Genomic DNA, 19,558 nt, shown 5'->3' on the forward strand with positions numbered 1-19,558 from the left:
CAGAAAAACTAACCCAAATAAGCTCCTCTAGTGTGGGCTAGTTTTTTGGGGTGGGTTAGATCCAACTAACCCAAACTAACCCATCATGTTTGGATCCTTTTGGGTTATTTGAGCCCAATCTAACTATATCTAACTCTAACTTAGGGATCCAAACAGGGCCTATGGCCCTGTTTGGATACTCTAACTAAGTTAGAGGCTAGAGTTAGATTCTAACTCTAAACTAACTTTGAACTAAATCTAACCAAAGTGGTGTTTGGATAGCAAGGTTAGATTGACAATAAATGCTCCTTCTCAATCATTTGGCTACTTTAGACCCTATTTTCTGCCGGATTTGATGTGGCCGGCTCTTGTGTGGCCTCCTCCCGCTCACAATTGACATAAACGAACCATGTTTACAAATCAAGCATGCAAAACTTGATAAAAAAATTGTCCATACAAATGAGATGTCCCACTTAAACATAACTTAAACATACAAGTCGTCAATCGAAGCTTCAAAAAATATTACACTCCATAAAACAAAGCATGAGCTAACTCATCACAGAAGGCATTCATGTTGATATCTTCAACAAGAGGTTCGTCTTCTGGCCATGCGGTTGCAGAAGAACTAGGCATTGGGTTATAATTTTCATCTGCATCACAAGCATCAAATTCCCTATCCGCAATTCCGCTCTCTCGAATGAAATTATGAAGAGCCATACAGGCAACAATAATTCTACTTTGCTTGTCCTCTGGAAATTTTGACATGTTCAATAAAATCCTAAATTTCATCTTCAACACTTCAAAGGATCGCTCAACGACATTCCTAACTTTGGCATGTGCATGGTTGAAGGTTTCTTTCATACCTTGTGGCGGCGGGCCATTTTGCCATTGTTGCACATGGTACCTTGTACATCTGTATGGTGAAAGGTAGCCTGGCCGGTTTGGGTATCCCGCATCAACCACATAATACTTCCCTACATATTATGAAAGGCACAGAATGAGACTTAGATGAACTAGTGTAGTTGGATAAAAAATATTGCAAGACAGTTCAAGTCGCAAACCTGGTGGTGGATGTGGAAATTTGTCTTGATGAGTAGTTACAGCATCTTTGAAAACTACCATGTCATGTGCTGAACCAGGCCATCCCGACATCACAAATGTAAATCTCATGTCGAAATCACAAACAGCAAGCACATTCTGACTGGTTTCATTGTGCCTGTTCAAGTATGGAACCCTCTTACTCTTATCCACCACAACATTCACATGTGTCCCATCTATAGCTCCTATGCAGTCATTGAAGTGTGGCCAGAATACTGGATTTTCTAAGTTTGGGTGCACCTCTGAAAATGTTGGATCCTTAGGTACAATTATGTCATGTGCTAACCTGAGGAGGCATGCCAAAACTCTATTAAATGTCCTACTTACTGTCTCCATAGACCTTCTGAAACGGTTCTCAGCCTGTCTAACTGACTGTGGTGATCCAACAATCCATAAAAACATAGCTAGAGCCTCTACAGATGTCATTTTTGTAGTGGACTTCAAGCCATATGATTGCACCAAAGTATTATGTAGCCTATTAAACAAAGGTCTCTCAACCCTAAACATGTTATAGCATTGGGTATCTCGGGCTAGTGTCTCCTGCACCCAATCCAAACCAGAATATCCACTGACCCTCCTAGGTAGTTTCACAAAGTAGTTATCAGAGTACATACCCAAGATAGGAACCAACTTCAAGATTAAATTCTCGGACTGCACCAAATTGTTGCGGCACATGGATATGATCTCATCCTCACTTGTGCTACCTCCATCATATTCTTCTTCCTCAGTCATGGGGACATGATCTTCTTCCTGCTTCAACACATGTACCAAATCGTCAACACATAGCATAAAACTTGAAGGAATGTAAGCAAATGAAATTAATTCGGCCCGCAGATAAAACAAAATAGGTTCAACACAAATAATAGTTCAACGCCTCACAAACACATGACAGGTTCAACATACAACAATTTAAATAGGTTCAACATCTTAACACACACTTCCCAACTACTCCAAATTGTTGTCTCTGCACCATTTCTTGAAGTAACCCAACCTAAGCTCAGGAGTTAATAGGCCACAAAAGAACTCCCTTTGGTACTCCGTTTCGAACATCTTGGACATAGCATAGACAGAGTCAACTATTTGCTGAACACCGCACTCAAATGCCAGCTCCTGACACCTCTTCACAGAAAATGCAGCCTTCTCATTTGCACGTTTCTGCATTTGCTTAGTGTTGGCTGCGGCAGACTCCTTGTAGGTATTGGCTATGTCCTTGAAATTTTTCACCATTGGGCTCTTGCTCTTCTTCAATGGACTAGTCAAAGTGCTTGAAGTGCTTAATGACCTCTTGCCCCTCTGGCTCCTCTGGTTGCTTGTACTTGTAGGTGTTCCTTGAAACTCCTCTTCTGCCCCTGCATCTTGCCCTTGAGTCTGACCATAATCATCTCCAGGCACAAAGGCTGTGCTTCCATCCACGGTGCAACCTCTGAACAGTTGATCAAGCAACTCCTCGTTTGCTGGAGGACCCCACTGCAACTTCCTTAGGTATGGTTTCTTCTGCAAGATAGTGAAAATGTAAAACTAGTTAGGATATGAGAGCACACTTCAGAATCTATCTACTATATTATTAAAATGAGTCATCCTGTATGTGCAGCCAAGAAAAAGTGAAAAAGGAGTGCAAAATAATCTGATTCACTAATTGTATAGTGGGTTCAAATTAGAACAAACAAGATTTAAAAATAGTACAATGCGCAGAAGAATAAAGCATTTATATTATGTAAAAATAATTCAGAATTGTAGTTGAACTTCACTTTTTGAGTAAATTTTGTTGCCGCTGACCAAAATAAGCACAACCCACCCTAGCATATGAAACATAAGTACAGTATGTAGTTGAGTCACATCTAGCTAGCCTTAGTTAAAAGTGCACCTCTGCTAACCAAAATAAGCACAACCCAGCCTAGCATATGAAACATATGTACAGTATGTAGTTGAGTCACATCTAGCTAGCCTTAGTGAAAAGTGTACCTCTGTGTGTGTTATCCAGAACTCAGAGTCGGCATCAATGGTTCCATCTGGTTTCCTCCCCAACCCTGTGTGCACTTGCATGTATCGCCAAAAGGAGTGGGTGTTTTTGAGTACGACTATCTGGTTCTTCACCTGCACACGGGAATACACCAACCCCCTTCTAGCAAGTAAGCCGTCCATAACAGCTTGGTACCCTTCAGCAGTCATTGTTACACCATTATACGTTCCTGCTGCACGTTGCTCAATGCACAATTCTAACAAGCAAGCACTATTAGCATCATTCCATTGGGCTCGATTGTTTTGGCTCACCGAGGGACCTCCGGAGCTCGCAAACTCTTCCACGTCATCCTCCAATTCTTCATCACCATTGCCGAAGGGAGCGCCAGAGCCGGATGCTTGCGCACGGACAGCACTCCTCGGTCCCCGGCGGCTGGGTGCCGCGGCGGCCGAGTTGGCGCGCTGCCGAACGCCGCCGCCACTGAACGCCGTGCCGGTGCGCTGGTTACGGCGGCTGGGTGCCGCGGCGGCCGAGTTGGCGCGCTGCCGAACGCCGCCGCCACTGAACGCCGTGCCGGTGCGCTGGTTACGGCGGCTGGGTGCCGCGGCGGCCGAGTTGGCGCGCTGCCGAACACCGCCGCCTGCCCCCGACGACGACCCGCCAAGGAACACGCCACCGTTTCCTCCTCCGCGACCGGCTGCCGCCGCCGAGGAGCCGCCGAAGTTCAGTCGCCGGGCGTAGGATGGGCGATAGGGAGGGAGCCCGGAGCCCCTGACGCGCCCAGGGAGGAGCTCGTCATCATCGCTCTGGAGGAAGGCTCCGTAGAGCCCAAGCCCCGGGAACCCCTCCGACACCGGTGCTTGCGAGTTGAGGTCGAGACCGACATGGGTAGCAGGGCCGCTTGCCGATGGCTGCGAACCCCACACGTCGAAGCCGTCTCCATCCATTGCGGGTGCTCTACTCCAAGCTATACTACCTGCACCAGAAGAGAAGAATCAGTAGCACATTCAGGAAAGCACAATGGAAACACGCAGAAAGAAGAGAGTAAGGAGACCGGAGTAATATTCGGGAACACACGAAAAGATGGATAAAATATATAGGTTAAGATAACCAACTTCTACGACAAACAACTATACATAGGATTGTGATACACACGACATTTGTACAAGCATGCGGTTCCACTTTTACACAAGCATTTTATAACAACGATTGTGATACACAGGACAAGAGTAAATATACACATTTTAGGCAAAGCAATGTAAGTAAATATAAATAGCAAAGAACAACCTCAGCCCCCACCTTTTCACATGCCTGTATTGCAGCCATTTAGCAATGATAGTATAAAACGAAACACAGCAGAAGGAATTGAGGTACAAAGTATCCTATAAAATCCAAGCCATAGTAGCCCGGAACGCGGGTCGACGCCGCGTCCCATGTACCGTTCCCATGATGACCGGACGTTGCAGGTATACAAGGAATGAAAAACACAGCGTGGCCGTAACTGTAGGCGAGATAATTTAGGAACAGAAGGCCAGGAAGGACGTAAATAATAGCAGTCCTCTAATACCGGATGGACTTCCTTAATTTGCTCTTGCCTTGAACGATATTGCACTCTTTCCTTAATCTGTTTTTGTTTCCATGTACAATACTTGGAAGGATCAGACTGATCGACCCGGGCTAATCGTCCCCGATTTAACAGGATCGCGTTCCCGCTGTCGAACGGCCGTTTCAGAGATGTATACCCCAATCGATCCCTAGTTTTGGTAACCAGCGATCCTCGACCCTCGTTCCCATACCTCGACCCGGTCGAACCGGGAACTTGGCAACTATGATCCAAGCATCACAAGTCACTTAATTAGGACAATAATAAGCATGAAGGTTTGCTTTCCTTCACCACCTGAATCTAAACAATAGCACAAAGCACTCAACATTGGATGTATAATAATAGTCTTCCTTCTTCAGGAAATTCATGAATTAGACTGGCCATCTAGCAACCAAAACACATGACCGAAATTACAGAAATTCATGGAATAAATTGTCCATCTAGCAACCAGAGAAGGAACCCTCGAACTCACCCCTAGATGCGCTGCGAGCGGCGGTCGGAGAAGGGCGAGCGGCGGCCGGTGAGGAGGGAGCAGCGGGAGCGGCGACCGAGGGAGGGCGAGCGGCTGACGGAGGAGGGCGAGCGGCGGCCGGTGAGGAGGGAGCGGCGCGAGCGGCGACCGGAGGAGGGCGAGCGGCTGACGGAGGAGGGCGAGCGGGGCCGCAGGAGGGCGCTCCCGGGGTTCCGGCGGCGCGGCGCTGCGCTTGGGCGAGCGGCGCGATGGGGAGGAGTCGTGCGAGGTGGGTGGAGAGGAGGGATCTGGTGCGGGAGGGGTGAGTTTTTTTACTATTTTTTTAGTGGGCCCAGAAAAACTAACCCAAATAAGCTTCTCTAGTGTGGGCTAGTTTTTTGGGTGGGTTAGATCCAACTAACCCAAACTAACCCATCATGTTTGGATCCTTTTGGGTTATTTGAGCCCAATATAACTATATCTAACTCTAACTTAGGGATCCAAACAGGGCCTATGGCTTTGATATGGTGTTAGAGCAACTCCAACGGGCCGACTCAAATAGACGGCGATTTCATCTACTTTTTGTCCATTTGAGTCGGTCAGACAGACACAGATACCCGTTTATGCATTTGGGTCGGCGCATGCGTTCAACGCTGGCCTAAAACCCATTTTGACGCCGTCAAAAAAAATGAACGCATGCATATTAAAAGAAGAAAAACTACATTAATTAAACATTAAAGACGGCCACGAAGGCCGGCGAAAGTCCACGCGTCCATGTTTGCATTTTAAAAAAGAAAACAGCCTAAATTACGAGGCGGCACGCTGCCCCAGACGTCATCATCATCCTCGGGGTCCGTGAGGTCGATGAGCGTCGGTGCCGGCCCGGCTCAGGCGAACGTTGTGTTCCAGAGCACCGTCATGTCGGGCTATGCCGGCGCAGGCAGTGCCGGCGCGGGAGGTTGTGCGACCGCCTGTGCAGCCGCGGCCTCGCGCTGCTTCTCCTCGAGGTCTCGCTCGAGCATCTCGAGGTACTCGCCGTCGCAGCGCTCCTCAGCCACCCTGATGCTGCGTCAGTGCTCGAGGTACGCCTGCTCCTGCGCCCGCGTCGCTCCTACCCAGACTGGCGGCGCGCGTACCCATTCGCGCACTACTCCCGTCCAGGAGTAGCGCTCGATGGGGGACGGCTCGGGCTCCGCCTCCGGCTTGATGGGGGACGGCGGGGCCACCGGCGGCACCATGCTGTCCCCGCCACGGAGAGGGCAAGGGCCTGCGCTATTGCCGCCTCGTACCGAGCCTCTTCTTCCGCCTCCGCCCTGCGCCGCTCGTCCTCCTCGCTCTCCCGGTTGACGGCCGCAAGTGCCGCCTGGTAGGCGTCCTCCGCCGCCTGGTCCTTCTCGCGGACGACGAGCGCCGGTGGCGGCGACCTCCGGTCGACCTAGCGCACGCCCCGTCGCCTCGCCTCCTCGTGCTCGAAGACGAACCACCTCGCCTAGTTGGGCGAGTCGGTTGTGTAGGCGGCCTCGCGCGCTGCTCCGGCGTCAGCATCGCCCGCCGGCGCCGCACCTCCTCCGCGTGAGCACGTGCCGACCGCGGCGCCGCCGGCATTGGGATCCTCTCTGGATCCAGATGCCAGTCGTGCGGCAGCTTCACGTCGAGATACAGCAGAGGCTGGCGGTGCTGCCAGTGCCACTCCGCCTGGTGCACTGGCATGTTCACGCGCTGCCTTTGTCGGCAAGGCGCCGGCGCCGGCGGAGGCGGGGGACTTGCCCTTGGCCTTGCTGCCGCTGGCGCTGGAAAAGAGGCCCATCTCTGCTGTGGTTGTGGTGGCTAAAGTTTGCCGGCGATGAGGGAGCAAAGAATGGCAGATGTGGACGGCGAGTTTGGATGAGGACAGCCCCGCCGCACGATCGGCTTAAAAAAAGACGAGCGCCATCGCTGACGCGTGGGCCCGTCATCATAAATTAAACTGACCACGTAGGTAGCGGGTAGTTGGACGGTCGCCATATGGGGACGCGACGGACAGCGGAAAGGCGCGCGAAGCATCCGTTCGATGTCCGCGCCGACGCATTAGGGGCACAAATTCGGGCCGCAAATACGTCGACGCGAACGTGATTTGGGTTTGGGTCGGCACGTTAAGCCGTCACTTTTATCCACACCGACCCAAACGAATGCAGGTGAACGAAATAGGTCGGCACTTTGGAGTTGCTTTTATCCCTCTTCTTTGGTATCGTGTCCGCATAGCTCTTCCCCGCTGTGGAAAGAAGCTGGCTTGCCTGCACGTATCGGTGATTGAATTTACGATAGTGCTAAATTCCTGCCGGCAGTAATTCTGCAATAGATCCGCACGCTATATTATTGACTATACTATATTCTGATCGTTAGATCCGCACGCTATATTATTGACTATACTATATTCTGATCGTTAGAACGATTCAGGCCGTAGTGTGTCTAGCGCAAGCGCATGCAGTCCTTCTTCACATGCGTGATGATTATTGATTCTGTGACTTTCATGAGCTTATTAAAATGCTTAATTACAGTCCACCCTAAATTCTCTTATATTTAAAAGTTTAAAATGTTTTACAGTTCAAACTGTCGCTTTGATTGAAAAATCGTTTTCACATAAAAAAATCATCACGATAAGAGCTCTAAAACTAGATCTCATGTTGATATGTTCCGACAACTTTTTTTCCAAGTAAAAATTACCATGCCTATGCTATATGAGTTATCACATCTATAGTACATAAGTTACCATACTATGTACACAAAAAGTTACCGAACTGTTCCTTCGACCTTCTACGCATGCACATGCAATACACTAGAAGACAAAAGGTAATGTTATCCAAGAATCCCTCTCTTTCGAAACTTGAAAATGTTTTTTTGTCTCAAAACGTCAGTCCGATAGAAAATTTATTTTCACATACAAAATCCATCGCGATGAGATCTTCAAGACTATATCCCATATTGATATGTTCCGATGACTTTTTGAAAGTTAAAATATATCATACCCAAGGTTGGAAAAAGCGGTAGGCATAAGCGAGGCGGTTGGCCTTCGTCTAGTGTCTAGGCGGTGCTTAAGCGCCCTAGACGCAGCCTAGGCGGTTATATAATTTTTACTATTAAGGTGTATATGTGGTTATTATATATATGTATTTTATTAATTTAGAGCATATAAGTATGTTAACGACCAGCTACTACGATTGGAATATGACCCTTTTGGCATATTAGTGCAATATGGCATGATTTCTCGTTTGGGTAGACAAATTTTACTTGCTCTACCTAGACTTCTGCTTATGCCCTAGGCGAGACGTTTGGCCATTGCCTAGCGCTTAGGCGTGCCTAAGCGCCTCCTAGGCACTGCCTTTTCCAACAGAGATCATGCCTGAAGTGTGTACATTACCATGTTATTTTACCCAGAAACTACCGGCTTATGTTTTCAACAGAAAATTTCTCCGGGGGTCAAAAGTTACCACGGTGTTCGTGCGTAAGTTATCAACTCTACTGTGCGTATATTACCATGCTAATGACAACATTTTTTTCAACAACTTTTTGCCCCGGGTCGAAAGTTATCGCGGTGTTTGTATGTGAGTTATCAGCTTTGTTGTGCATGTATTACCATGTTATTGACACACAAGTTATTGGGTTTTTTTCTAACAACTTTTTCCCCACGCGTCAGAAGTTACCGCGGTGTTTATACATAAGTTATCAGCTTTGTTGTGTGTATATTACCATGTTATTTACATAGGTCACCGGCTTATAATTTTAATATTGTTTTTCCGGATCAAAAGTTACCGTGGTGTTTGTGCATAAGTTATCAGATCAGTTGTGTGTGTATTACCATGCTATTTACACATATGTTACCTCGGGACGTTTTACAACAACCTTTTTGTGGCAAAAAGTTACCATGGTATTTTACATGGGTTATCCGCCCTGCCATCTAATTTACTCAGAAGTTAGGAGGGGTATGTTTTCCAAATAATTACCGAAGGGGTCAAAAGTTACATACTTCCTATAGCATCGTAACTTACTTAGCCCGGGCGGTGTCAATAGCATTGGTAATATACGCAAAACAGAGCTGATAACCTACTTAGCCCGGACATGATACCTTTTGACTAGGGGGTGTGCTTTTATGTAGAAATTACTGGAGGGTATGTTTTTCAACAACTTTTCTCTCCCGTGTCAAAAGTTATTGTCGTGTTTGTACATGGGTTATCAACTTTGTTGTGCTTGTATTATCATACTATTCACACAGAAGTTACGGTGGTATGGTTTTCTACAAGTTTTCTCCTCGGTCAAAAAGTTACCACAATGTTTGAACTTGAGTTATTACGTTGCGGTGTGTATGTTAACAAACTATTTACATTTAAGTATCGAGGAATTTAGTTTTCAACAACTTTTACCTCAGATCAAACAGTTATTGCGGTGTATGTACATAGCTTATCATATCTATGTATGTGTATTATCATGTTATTTAGACATAAATTATCGAAGATATGTGTTTCAACACCCTTTTCCAAATCAAAAGTTACCACAATCTTTGTTATCAGATCAACGGTGCGTATATTACCAAGATATGTATGCATGTGTGACCGAGGGTATATTTTTCAATAACTTTTTCCCCGATCTAAATTTACCGTGGTGTTTGCACATATAAGTTATCAAAATCTTCGGTGCGTACATTAGAATGCTATTACAACTTTTTTTTTCACAGGTCAAAGTTCATGTAAATAGGAAGTCTTGAGTTAGAAATAGCAACAAAATCGTTGCTTGTCTGGTTGTTTGGTTCAACTAAGGTCCTAAGCGTAGACACCAAACACCAATCAAAGTGCAACACCTATGAAGGACTAGAAAAAAACAAGTGAGTAGCTCTGTCGTGTATTAATTTTCAGTGGCTGAGTTGGTTAGCAGGTACCTACGGTCGACCCATCGGTTCTACACGGCGCAGGATCGAGTCTTGGCCTCGTGCCTTCTTTTTTTCCTTTCTAGATCGAGCGCGGTCGCGCGGTTTTCTCGGAGAAGTGGATGGGGGAATGCGGGTTGAACCGGTCAACTGTACGATAGGGAAAACAGAAAAGAATAACCGCGTCCGTCAGATCCGGATCGAACGGCAACAAGTTCGTTCGGATCTGTTGCAAAAATACTGTCGTACGGAAGTTAGCTTTTACGAGTTACTATGAAAATGAACAGATTTGACTCTTCCAAAAAACTTCAGCACAAAATGAAGCCAGTCTAATTTTTCTTCTTCATAAACTGGCCCTTTTTGCATGATGCCCCTGGCAGGGCGCCAATGCTAGATATCATGACGCCCTGGCCTGGGATGCTATGATTCATGACGGGGCAACTACGTACACCAAAGACGTCATGCTATCTGACATGACGCCCCAGACCCAGGGCGCCATGAAAAATCGGGAAAGAAGAACCGACAAATCCAACACCGAGAAAGAAGATCCGGTTTGTCGGATTTGCTCCGTAAACACTGGGAAAGAAGAATCGGAAAATCAAATTAACCAGACTAGCTAGGGGTTGAGGGAGGGTGTGTGTCGAAAAGAACAAGAGATCGATGCGCTTACCGTTTGGATCATTCATCCAATTTCGTCGCGGCTGGAAATGATATCCAGTCCGCCAAGCATCGCACGAAGATCCAGCCGGGGTGGCATCGTGTCGTTCGTAGCTTCGGCGGTGAACGGGATCAGCAGCAGGAGGATCACCGCAACCATCTCGTACAATGACTAGGGGTATACTTAAGAGTTTTCTAGAGTAGGGGGGCAATGGCCCCCTCTGGCCCCATGAAGCTCCGCCATTGGAAAACAACATCTTGTATGGGTGGACGCAATGCCAAGAATGGACGTATTGCATGACCCCACTATGACTCCACTTCTTGCCTTGGTGAAGATTGCCACCTCATGTCCACATGGGGAGGTTGATACGTCTCCGTCGTATCTATAGTTTTTTATTGTTTCATACCAATATTCTACAACTTTCATATCAAACGAAGTCCAAATGCGATAAAATTTATGAAGATTTATTTTTGAATATATGTGATTTTTAGGAAAAAGAATCAGCATGAGACGATGTCCGAGGGGTCCACAAGCCTAGAGGGCGTGACCTGCTACCCTGGCTGCGCCCAGTAGGCTTGTGGCTCCTCTGTAAGGCGGTTGGTGCCCTTCTTTTGCCGCAATAAAGATAATATCCGGAAAGAAACCCCCTCAAAATTTCAGCCCAATCGGAGTTACGGATCTCCACGAATTTAAAAAACAGTGAAGGACTAGAAAACAGGAACGTGAAACAAAAGAGAACAGAGAGAGAAATCCAATCTCCGAGGGGCTCCTGCCCTTCGGGAGCCATGAAGACCAAGGACCAGAGGGGAAACCCTCCTCCCATCAAGGGGGAAGGCCAAGGAAGAAGAAGAAGAAGAAGAAGGAGGAGGAGGAGGAGGAGGAGGAGGAGGGGGCTCTTCCCCCTCTCTCCCGGTGGCACTGGAACGCTGCGGCGCAATCATCGTGTGAGGGCGATCTACTTCAACAACTCTGTCATCTTCACCAACACCTCCATCACCTTCCCTCATCTATATTTAGTGGTCCACTCTCCCGCAACCAGCTGTACCCCTCACTTGAACATGATGATTTATGCTTCATATTATTATCCAATGATGTGTTGCCATCCTATGATTTTTGAGTAGATTTTTGTTGTCATTTGGGGTAATTGGTGAATTGCTATGATTGGTTTAATTTGCTTGTGGTTATGTTGCTGTCCTTTGGTTCCCATCATATGAGTGTGTGCGTGGATCACATCATAGGGTTAGTTATATGTTGATAGGATTATGCATTGGAGGGCAAGAGTGACATAAGCTTCTTCCTACCATAGAAATTGATTCATACGGAATTGAAGGGGAACCAATATATCTTAATGCTATGGTTGAGTTTTACCTTAATGAGCTTTAGTAGTTGCGGATGCGTGCTAATAGTTCCAATTATAAATGCATAGAATTGTAGTAAGGCATGTCATACTAGTAGTGGCCTCTCCCACATAAAAACTTACTATCGGTCTAGTAACTTAGCCAATTGCTTAGGGACAATTCCGCAAATCCTACCACCGCTTTTCCACACTCGCTATACTGACCTAATTGTACTTTTAGTAAAAAACACCTAACTTTTATTTTCACGTTCTTGGTTATCTTGCAAATCTGTCCCTTTATACCTACAAAGTACTTCTAATTTTATTTTTGTTGTTGGTAAAGCAAACATTAAGTGTGTGTAGAGTTGTATCGGTGGTCGATAGAACTTGAAGGGAATATAAATTCTACCTTTAACTCCTCGTTTGGTTCGACACTCTTGTTTATAGAATAAGCTATAATTGATCCCCTATACTTGTGGGTTATCAAAACCTTTTTCTCGCGTCGTTCCCGGGGAGCAATAGCATGGGGTGAATATTCTTATGTGTGCTTGTTTGGTTTATCACTAAGTAGTTTTAATTATTTTTTTGTCTAAGTTGTTTCTATATTTAGTTATGGGTAGGAAACGTAAAATACCAAAAAAATAGGTGTACTTGCTAATCCAATGGTTTGAAGAACCATCCAAAATCTATCATACTACTGAAGCTTTCTACTTGAATCATATTCAACCCTTTTATGCTCGTGCTGAAAACCCAACTAGCTTAGTTGAGAAAAAAATCATTAGATGAGGATGCTTATTTTGTGTGACACCGCTTATCTCAAAAGGGAAACTTTTATGGCATCATATTAATAGTTTGCATTGTTATGCTTGGAATTTATGCGCAATACATGGTTTTATTTGTTGTTTTGAAGACTCTAAAAACTCATTTCCTTCCAATGTGAGTTTAAGGATAATGGAATCTTATTTTGTTATGTCAAGGGTGTTTATAATTATTATGATATTGAACAAATTGAAGAATTTGTTTCCTTTAAGGGTGCCTATGAAATTGCTTCTTGGCCCAAATAAAGTGATCTTGTATCCGAACATTTCGGAAAACATCCAAAACCCCTTCCGGTGGATTCCGGAACCCTTTCGGAGACCAAACACTATTATCCCATATATCAATCTTTACCTCTGGATCATTCCGGAGCTCCTCGTCATGTCCGTGATCTCATTTGGGACTCTAAACAACATCCGGTCGAACATTAAGCATGCGAACCCTACGGGTTTGAGAATGATGTAGACATGACCGAGATGCTTCTCCGGTCAATAACCAATAGCGGCATCTGGATGTCCATATTGGTTCCTACATATTCTACGAAGATCTTTATCGGTCGAACCTTTATGACGACATACATAGTTCCCTTTCTGTCGGTATGTTACTTGCCCGAGATTCGATCGTCAGTATCTCCATACCTAGTTCAATATCGTTACCGGCAAGTCTCTTTACTCGTTTCGTAATACATCATCTTGTAACTAACTCCTTAGTCGCTTTGCTTGCAATCTTCTTGTGATGTTGTATTATCGAGAGGGCCCAGAGATACCTCTCCGTCATACGGAGTGACAAATCTCAATCTCGATTCATGCCAACTCAATAGACACCTTCGAAGATACCTGTAGAGCACCTTTATGATCACCCAGTTACGTTATGACGTTTGATAGCACACAAGGTATTCCTCGGTATTCGGGAGTTGCATGAACTTATGGTCGAAGGAATATTTATTTAAAATTAAGAAAGTAGTAGCAATAAACTGAATGATCATATGCTAAGCTAACGGATGGGTCTTGCCCATCACATCATTGTCCTAATAATGTGATCCTGTTGCCAAGCGATAATAGATATCTATGGTTAGGAAACCTTAACCATCTTTTAATCAACGAGCTAGTCTAGTAGAGGCTTACTAGGGACACGGTATTTTTTTATGTATCCATACATGTATTTAAGTTTCCGGTCAATACGATTCTAGCATGAATAATAAACCTTTATCATGATTAAGGAAATATAATAATAACCACTTTATTATTGCCTCTAGGGTATATTTCCAACGGCGAGGAGGCGTGTTCAGCCGGGTGTGCAATGGGCGGCGCTCTCTCAGCTATCGCGCAGCTTCGATGACGACAGTTAGAGGTCACGTTCGATCTGCGTTGGCGTCAATGCGGATCGGCTGCTCTCTAGCGACATGAATGCGCAGCTGGCGCCGGGTGCGAAGCGCGCGCGGGCGAGGGTGGGGGCTTTTTAGTGGGTTAGGGCAATCAGACGTGGGCGTGACGGTCCAGACGTGCGCGAAGCCCTCAATTTGTCTTCGGTTTGTGGGAAAAAATGCGTCCGGACCGCCAAGCGAACTGATACACACCCGCGTTTGACGGCTGCGGGTGGTTTGAGGGTCCGTGTTGAAAATGCCTTAAGGCAATTTTTCGTGGGGTATGGGGATTTATGGTTACCGTCCGGTAACCATTTTTTCCGCGCCGTATCCAAAATATTGCTGACAATAACATCTTTTGCGTAATGCAAGTGAAGTAAGTACACATGAAACTAAAAATGAATGAAAACATAACGTGAAGTAAAGTACACATATAACAATTCGAGGGAAACAAACATGGAGATAAATCTATAGAAGCCTACATAGGGATAATTCTATGGAAGAAAGTGAAGAATATCAACAAACCACTAACAAAAAAATGTACTACTTCAACATTAGATTGCAGAGCTTCTTGACCCATACATCGAGCTTCTATTATCTTCCTTTGTTGTAAAATGGAGTTTCAATTATCTATTTCAATCACAGTTCATCCTGATGATTGGTATGCGTGTTGCCAGAGGCAGGTTGGAGCGAGCAAATCCTCGCCTCTGCATACACCCTTCCCGTTCCAACAGAAATAGCCCTGTTCTGGCGCACAGTGCGACTCATGAGAGCAGATGCGTGTAGAACAATTAGCTCATAAGGACCATCATTGTTTAACCACTCATCAACAGATGCAGTGCCCTTCCATGGCGCAACCCTTCTGGACAATTTTTGTCCCTTGATGCCAAGCACCTGGTTGCTCCACTCGCTAGAGAAGATCCCGTCAGGGTCATACCTCTCCTTCACCTTGAGGAACTCGCCGGCCTTTGCGTACTTGGTGATGGCACCGTCGAAGGCAAAGTTGCGGTTCTTGCCCCAGTGTGTGACGGCATTGTACTTTCGCAAAGCCAGTTGTTCGAGCTCGTCGATTACATCATAATGCGCTCATGGCGTGCCTTCAGTGTAGCTCCGGTAGTAGGTGATGTCGAAGTCGACCGAGTCCTCCACCTTGCCGAGGTAAGTAGATGAGGCCCTGACATAGGACGAGCACACCCATCTTGGCGTCCAAACCACATAAGGCGCACGGGTTGAGGTCACAGAGTCGCCGCATGTCGGCAACCAACGCCGGAGCTTTGGAGAGCGCAACACTGAAGCCAGAGTTGTAGAAGAAGAAGCTCCGGATGCGTGGGTCCCACGGGCACGAGGAAAGGAGCCCGTCCTCCTTGCCGTCAATGCATGTCCCAGATGCCCGGATGCGGTGTTGGTACCCGACCATCGGGTATCCGGTGAAGAAAGAGCCGTCGTTCGTGAAGCCGTACCCCTGCAGCTTGAACGTCGCTGCGGGCACCAGCGCCGTCAGGCACCGTACGATGTCGTCACGGTCCTCCTCTAGGCGTTCCTCTGCGACTCTGGCATAAGCCCGAGCGTCGGGTTAGAGCGGAAACCGAGGTAGTTGTTGAGGCCATTGCCAGGCGACGAGACATCAACGCGGTCGTCCTCGCGGTAGATGACCTTGGCCTGCCGTGGCAGCCACGTCATGTCGCCAAACTTGTGCCGATCGGCCCACATAGCCACCTGTGCCACGAAGTCCAAGTCATCGCGCTCGACGAACGTGACCGACCGCTTGAACATTGGTTGCAGCTGCAGAGTAACCTTCATATGACACCAAAGAAGGGTTAGTTAACGGCAAAGTCCATTCTACATTTAAGCCGCCTGAGTTTTCGTTGCGTCTATGTCGACGCACTGAGCTGATCTAATCTCACCACATATAGACGTGAGAACCTACAGGTGGAGAAGTCGAATGGCTCAAGACCTAGACGAAACCTCACCGGAGAGAATGGGATTTTGCAAAAACCGTACGTGAACAAACAGCGACGGCTAATTAAATCCAATTAAAACCCATAGTTAAGTAAACTCGTCTTTCACTCCAAAGCAATAAGATGGTACTACTCCGTAGTGGTTAATCTCCATAGATGCAGCAGTTGATACATTTCACAGTACACACACACACCTATAGCCACGTAGGGTTCATACCTGTGAGACGACGCCAAGAACGCCGAGGGAGACCTTGGCCGCGTCGAGGTCTGGGTGTTTGTGGCCGAGCTCCCTGACCACAGCGAATCCTTGGCTCGCTGGCGCCGACGTCACGATCCTCATCCAGACCACGTACTCGTGCACGGCGCTGCCCTTTCCCCACAGCGAGCTCCCGTGCGCGCCCGTCGCGAGCAGCCCCCCGATGGTGAGGCCGTACCAGGACGGCGAGTGCGGCAGCGCCAGACCGGCCGCTGCGGGGCAAAATTGACAAATTTAACCTCAAAGCGAAAGTATTTCATAAACTAAACTGCTTTTGAAAATATTTCATACTGTTGACCCTTTTATGTAGCGCCCGACAACAAGGCGCTGCACTCTACTGTGCAACTCCTTACAGCTAGGCGCTGCACAGTGTAGTGCAACTCCTTAGAGCTAGGCGCTGCACAGCGTGGCGCCTAAGTGTTAGGCGTTGCACAGTAGAGTGTAGCGCCTTGCTGTCAGGCGCTGCACATTAAAGGCCAGCCGGGTGAAATACTTTCAAGAACAGTTTAGTTTGTGAAATAGTTTTGATCTAAGGTCAAATTTGTGCCTTTTGCCCCGCTGCGGCTGCGTGGATCACGTCCCAGAGCACCATGCCGCTCTCGACGGTCATCAGCACCTTGGCGGCGTCGACGCTCACCGCCCGGTTGAGCCGCTCCGTGCTGATGATCGTGCCGTCGCGGCCGCCCGGGCAGGCTAGCTTGGGGAAGCTGTGGGAGTGCCTGGTGGCCACCTTCACCTTGGCTTCACCTGGCGGCCACGAGCTCCCCTTCGGTGCGCGGGAACGTAGCGTTGGCTGCGCGGCAGATGGTGCGGTCCGGGAAAGAGCCATACACGTAGGTGATGGTGCCAGTCGGACATGCCACGGGCACAAACCACTCCGGCGGAGGGCTGGAGCCAGCGCGGCTCAAAAGGAGGCCCAGGAGGAGAACGGGCCGGAAGCAACGACCTAGCTGCCATTGCTGTTGTAAGTTAGGAAGAGGAGGATTGCATGCACCGATAATTCTCATTGATCATGTATTAAGCACATATATAGGTATAAGGGCTGCGAGATCTCAACCGTATCCGCTATATAGGGATATGATCGGGAGATATCGCTAAGCTAGAAAGTAAATACAAAAGATCCTAGACGCCAGATATAAATGCAATGACAACCGTGCTTACCCCCCCCCCCCCCCCCCGCGCGCAGTTGAAGCATCGCCGGAGACGCAAAGACTGGACCGAAAACCATCGAAACTCAAGGTAGGTAGTCCCTTCGTCATGACATCGACGAACTGTTGATCGATGGGTACATGCAAGACTCGAACACGACCAAGTGCAACGTGCTCCCGGATAAAGTGAATGTCGAGCTCAATATGCTTCATCCGACGATGATGAACAGGGTTGGTGGAAAGGTAGACCGCGGAGACGTTGTCACAATAGACAATCATGGCCTTGGGAACCTCACATAGCAACTCCTGAAGCAGCTGTGTAGCCAGGAGCACTCCGCGACGGCGTTGGCCACAACCCTGTACTCGGCCTCGGCGCTCGATCGTGAAACCGTGGGTTGTCATTTAGACGACCACGAGATTAGAGTGGGCCAAAGGTAGACGCAGTAGCCGGAGGTAGAGCGCCGAGTGTCGGGGCACCCAGCCAAGTCGGTGTCGGAGTAGGCGACGAGGTCGGTGTTGGAGGAAGCCGTCAGGGTGAGACCCATAGGCATGGTGCCACGTATATACCGGAGAATATGTTTCACCAGAACCCAATGAGTGTCACGGGGGGCGTTCATGTGAAGGCACTATCGATGTTAAAACTGGCAAATCTCGGGTAGGGGGCCCGAAGCTGTGAGTCTAAGGATCAATGGTAACAAGGAACAATGGGGACACAGTGTTTACCCAGGTTCGGGCCCTCTTTAAGGACGTAAAATCCTATGTCCTGCTTGATTGTATTCGATGAGTATAGGGGTTACAAGAGTCGATCTACCTCGAGATTGTAATGGCCAAACCCTAGCTGTCCAGCCTATGATTGTTCTGATAGCCACTACGAACTAAACCATTCAGTTTATATACACACCGGAGGGGCCTAGGGTTGTACAGAATCGGTTTGCAGAGGAAGGAAATAGTACATCCGGACACCAAACTTGCCGCCCACGCATATAGGAGCCCTACCCGGACACGGGGGATAGTCTTCTGTTTTGTCTTCACGGCCCATCAGTCTGGCCGATATCGAATAGACCGGACACCCGAGGCCCCCCTAATCCAGCACTCTCTCTGTAGCCCCTGAACTTGCCTTCAATGACGATGTAGTATCCGGCTTATGTCTTCGGCTTTGGAAGGCGGGTTCTTCATCATACTCCGGATTGATAATAGTCCGGTCTTGACCTCCATGTTCTGCCTTTATGATTCCTTCCTATCGTTGCCTCGATTTCCATGCGCCGGGTGAATGCGAATGGTCCATAATATTTTTTTACAAATAAGCCCCTTACCACGCAAGGGCGGCATCTATATAAGGATGTTAGATCCCCAAATGCCATCCACATTGCGTAAAGATCATCAGAGCCAACCACGAAAAACTTCAAAACATGGTAGTGCCCTTAGCTCTTCCTCGCGCCCTCATGACCCTCAAGCAGGTGATTGGCGAAGCTGCTCCGTCTCTCACCTCTAGCTGAATCGACTTCAGACGCAGGGATATCTACCTCCCGCAGATCTAGTCCCTGTGCGGGCGGGATTGGCCTTGATTGGCAATGACGTGCTAGCAGAGAATTTCCCCAACCCCAACAAGGAGGAGAGGGTGTGCTTCGTCTCGTTTCTTCTGAGGGGCTTAGGATTCCCGATTCCCCCCTTCCTCAGGGGTCTATTGGAATTCTACGGGATCTAGCTACACAACCTTACACCAGGTTCTATCCTGCACATATCAGGTTTTGTCGTTCTCTGGGAACTGTTCTTAGGCTATGAGGCTCATTTTGAACTATGGAGAAAGTTCTTTTGCCTCGTCCCTCGTCATCAAGGGGGTTCTATATTTGAAGTGGGCGGCGCCGAAGTATGTCATATAGCCGGATCAGGTTACCTTGTCGGAACTCCCAAAAAGGGATCCGAAGAATGGACTTCGGAATGGTTTTATATTGAGGATGTTCCCCTTCCGGACCCAGTTCGACGTGGAATTCCCAAATTCTCCAGCGCTCCTTTGAAGAAACGCCTCAACTAGCGC

At 47.6% G+C, this 19,558-nt stretch overlaps 1 protein-coding gene and 1 pseudogene across 2 annotated transcripts; both read right to left on the minus strand.

Annotated features, from left to right (window-relative positions):
- Nucleotides 1-439: 439 nt before the first annotated feature.
- On the minus strand, nucleotides 440-5,396 carry LOC147959999 (uncharacterized). Of its 2 annotated transcripts, XM_087535366.1 has the most exons (4): nucleotides 5,113-5,396; nucleotides 3,349-4,013; nucleotides 1,041-1,827; nucleotides 440-953 (listed from the first exon to the last, which is right to left on the minus strand). In XM_087535366.1, exons 2-4 carry the CDS (start codon nucleotides 3,982-3,984, stop codon nucleotides 502-504), a joined length of 1,875 nt encoding a protein of 624 aa, XP_087391492.1. In that variant the 5' UTR covers nucleotides 3,985-4,013; nucleotides 5,113-5,396; the 3' UTR covers nucleotides 440-501. The 2 variants fall into 2 exon arrangements, with proteins under 2 accessions (XP_087391492.1, XP_087391493.1); XM_087535367.1 differs by lacking the exons at nucleotides 440-953; nucleotides 1,041-1,827 and adding an exon at nucleotides 1,874-2,571 and having other exon boundaries at nucleotides 3,040-4,013.
- A 9,591-nt stretch (nucleotides 5,397-14,987) lies between these two features.
- On the minus strand, nucleotides 14,988-17,382 carry LOC125518931 (L-gulonolactone oxidase 2 pseudogene; annotated as a pseudogene).
- Between the last annotated feature and the right edge of the window lie 2,176 nt (nucleotides 17,383-19,558).

This window comes from Triticum urartu, chromosome 7A (assembly GCF_056163025.1).
Source record: "Triticum urartu cultivar PI428250 chromosome 7A, HENAU_Tu73, whole genome shotgun sequence".
Taxonomy (NCBI): domain Eukaryota; kingdom Viridiplantae; phylum Streptophyta; class Magnoliopsida; order Poales; family Poaceae; genus Triticum; species Triticum urartu.